Here is a 9467-nt window from a genome sequence, read left to right on the forward strand (position 1 = left end):
CTGAAACAAGGAGAAAAACAACCTAAGAGACGGCGGACGCTCTAGCAACTCCATCAGTATTTCAAACGCACGAACAAAACCTCAAGAATTAGGGTGAAGCTGAGTTGGGGCACAGTTCAACCAATACAGAACCCCACACTCGAACTTAGTAAATGAAAGTTTCACACCGAGCTCAGTAAACAGACAGCTATACATATAGAAAAAGGACCAATCCCCTAATCGGTCACAGACCCGGTCATCCCTCCCACAAGGCAACAATTCTATCCTAACATTACTACCATCTCTAACCCAAATACTCGACCCCAGCAACCTCACAGACTCCTCATCCTCAAACTGAGACATGCGTTTCCTTACCCTAGCATCAACCCAGTCGTAAGGATCTACCACATCACAGTTCTCCATCAAGGACAAGAAAAGAAAGAACACAAGAAAACAAGGAAGAAACAAAGAGAAAATCACAACTGACCTTGCTTACTCATCTTTTAGACAGGAAGAAAAAATAAACTTTATCCAAAATCTCAGCAGTTTGAAAAGAAAAAAGGAGAGAAGTGAAGCAAAGCATAACTTCTATAAAACGGACGGTTACCAAAGTTATGCATTTACTCTATTTGATAAAAAAGAGGAAAGCATTAAAACCACTACCAAATCCAACGGACAGGGGTACCTTGAGAAGCGGCACAGTTTCACATCAATCATGTCACGATGGCGCGCAGAACGAAGCCACCACTGCAAAAAACGTTTTGAATTCTAAAACAAGACCAAGCTGAGCTTGGGGGCTGTAAGGAGCACACACGACGACAACTCAGCGACCGAGGATTTCGGCACTCCTAATTCGAAAGCTCGCTTTAATTCTGTCCAAACCAAGATAAGCTTGGGGGCTATGATACGTCACCCTTATCCTCGGCCGCGCAAGAACCTCGGGACGTGAGCAGATAATATCGTCGGCCCGATATGCTCGGCATGAAAACAAACAGTAACGGCCTCACCCATTTGAAAATAAGAAACGTGCTCAGCAAACCTAATCACCAAAAAACAGAATATCATACCTAACCTACAAACCAGGACCTATCCACAGTAAATGGTCAAACAACTCCTATAAAGTCGAGCAAATATCCTCGGCTAAGTCTCAGGTTCCATTACCAATTTTCATATTCACTTATTCACTCTCACTTAATTACTCTCTCTTAAGATTATTACTAACTTGAGCGTCGGAGTATCTTTTGCAGGTATTTTCGCCGCGGTGTTTGATTTTGGCCGACATAAAGTTCTTTCTCTCTGTTGACGACTTATTCGAAAACGCTTAAACTCGACCTCCTCAGTATTCGGAAGAACCAGTTATAAAAGACAGAAAAGAATCTCCCACAAAATTTCAAAATACAAAACCTTTCACTTTTTATTCGCAGTCTGATTATCAAAGTAAATACGGGACCCAACGGAAAATACTACATAATTAATATTATACTATATCTGTCGCGCTGTATTGCAATTATTCTCTGGCCTTTTCCAGTTTATTAACTAATTAATTAACCTAGTTTAGTTACTGCACATTGCACAACACATGCATATGTAGACAAGGGAGCAAAATATTCCATGCCTGAATCCCGCTTCAAAGGTTTGTGTTCTTTTTCCTTTTATGCTAAACTTTTTTTTATTTAAATGGCTTGACCCATAAGATGCTCTGTTTTCACAACAGAATTATTATATTTTACATGACACTTGACCAAAATCAATACACAAGATGAGAATGTAATTAGATATACTTGACTTACATTTAAGGGCATTTTTTTTAAATAAAATTAAAAAATCTCCAATTTTCAAAAAAAAAAATATTAAACCATTTTTAAATTTCAAATATTTTTTTTTGGGTAGGAGTGAAGTTTGCCGTACCTCTTGGCAAACCTCAGCATATTGGCCAAGATTTACCGTAATTTTCGCGAACTTCACAAAAAAAATGAAATTATATGTTCAATCATGCATGTTAAAAATAATAATGTAGTATAGATGGTATTTTCCAACACTAAAAAAAATGGTTGTAAAGCTTAAATAAAGTGACATGATATCCGTATCTATAAGATTTATCATTTGAAGTTTGTCAAGGATACTATGAACTTCACTTTTTTTAGTAAAGTTTGTCAAGAAATACGACGAATTTTGGCTAATATGCTGAGGTTTGTCGAAAAAATGCGACAAACTTACTGCACTCATACAAAAAAAATTGGATCTTTAAAAATAAACTTAAAATAATTTTTTTCCTAGAATTAATATTTTTTTATTTTATTTCAAAAAGAATTCCCCATTTAAGTAACTAAAAATTAAAAAAGCTTCACTAATTTATCAGCCATATCTTTTGTACTCGCCAACATGTTATGTGCCAGTTGTTCGTTTCCTTCTTCCTTCTTTTCCTTTAACATTTAAAATAACAAAAGCAATATCAATTTGTTTATTATAATATTATGTTATATATAAACTAAAATTAGTTATTAAAATTAATTATCAATATAAATATATATTAAAAATAAATTAAATTATATATATTTTTATATGTAAATATATTAATAACTAATTTTAATATTCGAATAATATTTTTGTTATTATAATGTTTAACCAATCAATGTTACTATTTGAATGATCACTAATTATGACTAGCCTAATGGTATGGTCCCAAGTTTCAGATTCACAATTTTTTTTATTAGAGTTAATCTGTGTTTTTCTCTTTTGATACTTTCACAATGATATATTTCTAGTTAGTTTTATATGTTTATCTTTTATACCTATTGTTTTTGTTCTTATTGAAAATTAAAAATTATTTATAGTTTTTAAAATCAGATTAAACTTTATAAGTTTAATTAACTCAAAATATTAGAAGTGTTATTATTTTTGAATATGGATAATTTATCTAACTCTGTCAACCCAAAAGAAAAGAAAAACTATTTTGATAAATTTAAATATAAAATATTATATACCCACAAAAAATCAATAATCATATAATTATATAATATATATTATTTAATTTATTTTTAATATATATTTTATATTATAATATATATTCTATATAAATAACTAAATTTTTGTATACACATGGTTAAAATAAATAGTATTAGATTAAAAATTTTAATTATATAATACTTGTTTGAACGTTATTATTTTGATAAAAAAGATATTTTTTAATAGAAAAAGATTTTTTTTATTTTTTAGCGTGTTTAACAAATTTCTAGTAATAAAAGTAAAAATACTAAAAAAATAAAAAAAGAACATCTTTTTTGAAAAGCTGTAATTTACATTCAAATATAATTGATAAATAAAAAAATTTTTTATATAAAATATCCAAATATAAAATTATTTTTATTTTTTTATAAAATCTTTTAAAAAAGATAACTGAATTTTTTTTTTTTAAAGCTCATGATCTCAAGATTATTATTATTATTATTAAAAAGGAAACTTATTTTTGAGAACTTGGATTAAGTATTAATGTATCATCTGTTTTGGTTCAACCTATCACTAGTAAGTGAACTGTAGACTAGATCTATAAGGGATAAAGATCTGAAAGAAAAAGTAAGAGAGAGATATAGGAGTCAACAGAAGCAACGGTCAAGATGAAAGGCGCACTGTGGAGAGCGAAAGAGAGAAGCGGAGTAACATTTACCCTGAGTGTGTTGGCCAGTGAGACACAAAGATTCGCTTTCGCAACGCCCAACAAACATAAAGTGCTCAGACACAGTGGGAGAGAAGAGAGAGAGGACTCTCACGCCGATGAAGTTCACCGGCCACAATGCCACCGCCACCCAGCGCGGAGGAACCGGAGCCGGAGGCGGAGGCCGTGGCCGGAATCTCCTCGTTGGTGTGAAGTTGGATCCCTGGAGCCGGGAGCTGCTGACGTGGACGCTCCTCAAGGTCGCCGAGCCCGGCGACGTCGTCATTGCGCTTCACGCCGTCTCCTCAGGTCCCTCTCTCGCTCCTCTCCCTCTAGTTTCTCTTCTTTCTGGAACTTTCTAGAATGTAGCTTATTTTTTTCTCCTTTTGTGCAGAGAATGCTGCATCTATGCTCTCTCTTGTGAAGGCTTTTGATTCAGTTCTTGGTGTGTACGAAGGCTTCTGCCACTTGAAGCAGGTTCACTTGAACATTTATATTATATTTTAATTAAGTAATTAATTTTTTTTGCACTTTCTTAACGGTTTATCTGGAATGCCTAGAATACGAGGGAAAGAAAATGAGCCGTTACAACTAATGCCTGTTAGTTACTTTTATTAATCAGAAAAACCTCAGGTTGTCCATAACGCTTTTATGTTCATTGTCATTTTTTTTTTTTTGAGGGACTAGGTTGAGCTGAAGCTTAAAGTGTGTAGAGGCACATCGGCGCGGAAACTGCTTGTGCAGGAAGCGGAATCTCTTGGTGCTGATACGGTTATTTTAGGAACTTCTCAGAGCTTTTACGCGCTCCGGTCTTCGGCAGCCATTGCCAAATACTGCGCAAAGAAATTGCCTAAGTGTGTATCTGTATTTGCTGTTGATAGTGGCAAAGTTGCATTCCGCAGAGAAGCTACTGTTATGAGTAGTGATCAAGGTTTTTATCTTTCTTACCCTTTGCTCTATATCCACTCGGTACAAAGCCACTTTTATTTCAGTTTCTGTTAGTTTAACCTTAGTTATGTTGTATTGCGTATTTGTCTTGATGTGTAATAGTTCGATGTCAACGTGGACTGCAATTTTATTGATAGATTTATTTATTTTTAACTTTCATGGCAGTAAAACTAAATGCAAGCCCCTCCTTCATAAGCAAATCTTTAACGAAAAAGAGAAGCCAGAAGAGCAATGAATGCTGTGTACGGCTGTTAGTGTTGCCAGATAGTTCTACAACCACACATAAGGAGGGGTTGGCTGATAGTCATAGACAGGAAAATTCACTGGCTTTAGTGCCAATTCAAAAGCCTGATGATGCTTCTAATTATTCGATTCCGGTGGTCAAATCCGACTGTTCAAAACCAGATAGTTCTGCAGCTCTACCTAAGGAAGGGTTGAATGATAGTCAGAGACAGGAAAATTCACTGGCTTTGGTGCCAATTCAAAATCCTGATGATGCTTGTAGCTATTCGAATGCAGTGGTCAAACCAGACCGTCTAAAACATGGTTGGTTGCTACTGCGCCAGGTGTTTCTGCCAAAAAGGAATAAGCAGAAATCTTTGGTGAAAAATACCCCTTCTTTTCACCTGGCATCAGGACAACCCAACTCTCCTTCTGCTGTAGTCCATGTTGATGAGGAACAGAATATTGATCCTATTGGCAATTGCAACCTAGATGCAGAGAGTGGTGCCCTTGTGCCATATGAATCGGATGATATTGCTACTCCTTCTCCACTTTTTTGTCATTCCAGTGTCACTCCTGAAGAATTGTTGGCCTTACAAGAGAAATACTCATCTTCCTGCAAATTGTATAGTTTCCAAGAACTTGTATCCGCAACAGCAAACTTCTCAAGTGGTTTGTATTAACTGCTTGTTTGTGATATCTTCTGATATGTTCTCTTTATTACATTTTCAGAAAATTTGGTTGGAATAGGTGGTTGTAGTCATGTTTACAGAGGATGTCTTGCAGAGGGCAAGGAATTGGCAATCAAAATTTTGAAGCCATCTGAAAATGCTATAAAAGATTTTGTTAAGGAAATTGAGATCGTCACAACTTTGCATCATAAGAACATAATATCTCTATCTGGATTTTGTATTCACAGCAATAATTTACTACTGGTTTCTGATCTTTTATCAAGGGGAAGCTTAGAAGAAAACCTTTATGGTAAATACTTGTTTGCCTTTTTCCTCTAGCAATTACCTTAATCTATTTTTTTGCAACCCTCTAATTTGCATTTCTTCCTTGTGTTTTCTGTTTAAGGCAACAAGAATGATTGCAGGGCATTTGGTTGGCAAGAGAGGTACAAGGTAGCTGTGGGTGTAGCTGAGGCATTAAACCATCTGCATAATCGATCTGCACATCCTGTGATCCATAGGGATGTAAAATCTTCTAATATCCTTCTTTCAGATGATTTTGAGCCTCAGGTATTTGAACTTATTTTTGTTCCCATGCTTCGTTAATTTTTTCTACTTTCAGAATCTTCTCCCACTTGGTCTCGATTTTCCACATCCCTAAGCAACTAGTTTATCTGTTCAGCTGTCAGATTTCGGACTGGCTAGTTGGGGTGCTTCTTCATCCCATACAAGTACTGATGTAGCTGGAACTTTTGGGTACATAAACAAGTCCTCTGGTTCCTCTTTTGCTTTGTTACCTATAGTGTTGACTGTCCCTGAATATTTTCACTTTTATCTGGCAGATACTTAGCTCCTGAGTATTTTATGCATGGTAAAGTGACTGACAAAATTGATGTATATGCTTTTGGTGTTGTACTTCTTGAGCTTCTCTCAAGTAAGAAGCCAATTAATAATGTATGTCCTAAGGTCCAACAGAGTCTTGTTACGTGGGTACGTTCACTTTTCCATGTTCTATTTTCAGCATCTACCCATGCATCCCATGAGACACGGGTCCTAATATTTGGAAATCCTTGTGGTTGATGACAATATGCAGGCAACGCCAATTTTGAAGGAAGGAAAGCTTTCTGAGTTACTTGATCCAAGTCTAGGTAGTGATTACAACCATTCTCACATTCAAAGAATGGTTCTAGCTGCGACTCTTTGCATTAGACGATCTTTTAGATGGCGGCCTCATATCAGCCTTGTAAGTCTGGCCTGCTCAGGTTTTCTCTACTTACCCTGCCTTTTGTTTTAAATATTTTCATGTATGTTTCCTTAATTACAGATATTGAAGCTCCTACAAGGTGTTGAAGAAGTGATAAGATGGGCAGAAGAAGAAGTTAATGCATCGGAGGAGCTTGACAGATTAGATGGGGAGCCAGTTTCAATTGATATTCAGTCGCATCTAAGCCTTGCTTTGCTGGACATAGAGGATGATACAGATTCAATTAGTAGCACTGAGCAGTTTATATCAACTGAAGACTATTTTAGGAGAAGATGTAGTCGCTCGTCAAGTTTTGCCTAGAATGTCGTCGCAGTACTGACAGATGTCTATATTATGTGTTTTCTTAGGTTAGCTTTCCAAATTCTGCAGCAATAATGCAGGTTGGCTCTTAGGAAGAGTAATCCCAAAAGTTTTGGGGTTTAGGTCTCTGTTCATATTTTCCACGATATGGTTGTAGTCAGCTTCCTCGCACTTAATGTCATTTGAGCTTTTTTCAGCATCAAGTATTCAAGTGTATAGATTTGACTCGAACCACCAACCGTAAGTACTTCTTAAAGATTCTATATCTTTTTGGGAATTGTCTATGGTGGGGAAAGTTGGTTCTGGTCCTTGAAGCACCTGGTTAAAATATTCAAAATATATGGTTAGAAATGACGCCGTACCGTTGAAAATAATTTTACTATGTTTGGCCCCAGAATTTATGTAATTGCAAACCGGGTTAAAGGGAATGAGAAAAATGAGAACGGTTCAGTTGCAAAAGAGGCAATGCTTTTTATATGTAGCTGAACTATTTGTAGATTATTTTTTTTAAGTAAAATATTTGTAGATTATTTAAGTTGACAAATTCGATTAATTAAGCCGATCCGATTCACCGTAAAAAGAAAAGTAGGTGAGATTGATATATTTATTTGTCTTAATTTAATTATTTTTTACTTAATAATAATTAATAACAATTGTTATCCTGAGGATACTAACAATATGAATGATAATGATAATAGTTAGTATTATTATTACAATCGTAATAAAAAAAGAAAATGATCATAATTATCAGAAAAATGTGAATAAGAATAATCGTAATGAATATTAAAATAATAATAGTAATAACTCCTAATTATAATACTAATAATAGTAATTACACTAATATAAATATGAATAGTTGAAGAATACTACTCCTTAGGATAAGAATATTTTTATAATTCAAAGAAAAAAGTCTAAAAGATTAAAATTTTAAAATAATGACTACATTTATTTAGTGAGAAAAAAATTTAGTATATAATTAATAATTATTTTATAAAATTATTTAAATAAAAATTTTAATAAAAAATAATTGTGTGAAGAAAAAATCGAAGTGAAATAATGATATTTTTTAATGAAAATATTATTTTTAAAGAATAAAAAGTTTGAGGTGAACTAATATTTTTTCTGCTTCAAATTAAATTTGTTTCTTTGGAAAATAATGATGATGAGTTGTCAACTTAGTTTCAACCACTATAAACAATTTAAAAGAAAGTCAAATTGTCAGAGAAAAAATATCAAATTAGTAGCAATTATTTTTTTAATTTGAAATAAAAAAAAGTTTAAGTGAACCAAATAATATTTTTTAATTTGAATCGATTATTGCTTAAAAAATGAAGAGTAAAGCTAATCGAATTTTTTTTCCGTTTGAACAAATATTATTTTAAAAGGAAAAAAAGTTCAAGTAAATGAATTTTGTTGTAAAATAATTTTTTTTACAAAGGAAAAAAATAGGTGAATCAAGGTTTATGGTACAAAATATATAAATGTTTAAAAATATTCATAAAATAATATTATAGAAATTAAACTAAAAAGTCAATTTTAAGAATGAAAATTTTTATTATTAAAAAGAAAGAAATGATGAAAAGTAAAAAATCATAACCAAGACACTTAGTTGTCAGAAATTTGTTTCTTTTCATTTTAAAATATTTATGAACCAAGAACTAAAATATTTATTAATTATAAATATTTCTTGGACCTTAAAAGTCCTGAAAATACTTTCACCATAGAAGAAGCCTCCATCTTTTTGCTCTAATGCTCTGAGCCTCTGATATTCATGGTCCACCTGATTGTCGTCACGTCTTACGTGCAGCTCCTATCCTTAAATGAAAAAATAAAATCAAAATCATTGTTCCCTCCACCTAATAATATAGATAAAATTTTATTCACAATTCTAATTAGGTATTTGACTATTTGTTAGGGTGTTTTTACCAAAGATACTGGTAAATTGATTTAATTAATGGTTTAAAATTTATTTTTAAGTTTTTAAATTTACTACTTTTAATTACAAATAAAAATATTAAGAGTAACTTTTAATAAAAAATAATTAGTATTCATTCAAATATAATACAAATATAAATAAATAACTATCTAATATATCTCAAATATCCAAAATTAATTTTTTAAGAGAAATATTAGGCAGTTATCGGAATTTATTATTTTTTACTATTATTTAGCCATCAATTTAATTTCTCTCAATTTGGATAAACTTTTTAAATAAGTTCTTTTGGAAAAAAAAATAAAATGTAATGACTTTTATTAATAACCATTTATGAATAAGTTATTTTTTATTTGGATTTTTAGTTAAAGAAGTACTTATTTAAAAGTCGTAGCGTTTGGATAAATGACTCAAACAATATAATTTTTTTTATACAAAGAAAATGGATATTAAAATAACGACGATAACAAATACCTTTTAATACATGAATGTTGATTT

General features: G+C 32.4%; 1 protein-coding gene across 1 annotated transcript; it reads left to right on the forward strand.

Annotated features, from left to right (window-relative positions):
* The first annotated feature begins 3680 nt into the window (after window positions 1-3680).
* Window positions 3681-7292, forward strand: LOC107480209 (uncharacterized). Its single transcript, XM_016100357.3, has 10 exons — window positions 3681-3940; window positions 4026-4108; window positions 4319-4562; window positions 4745-5473; window positions 5534-5782; window positions 5879-6042; window positions 6155-6228; window positions 6315-6462; window positions 6566-6715; window positions 6797-7292. Exons 1-10 carry the CDS (start codon window positions 3751-3753, stop codon window positions 7034-7036), a joined length of 2271 nt encoding a protein of 756 aa, XP_015955843.1. The 5' UTR covers window positions 3681-3750; the 3' UTR covers window positions 7037-7292.
* Window positions 7293-9467: the final 2175 nt, after the last annotated feature.

Source organism: Arachis duranensis, chromosome 3 (assembly GCF_000817695.3).
Source record: "Arachis duranensis cultivar V14167 chromosome 3, aradu.V14167.gnm2.J7QH, whole genome shotgun sequence".
Lineage (NCBI taxonomy): Eukaryota > Viridiplantae > Streptophyta > Magnoliopsida > Fabales > Fabaceae > Arachis > Arachis duranensis.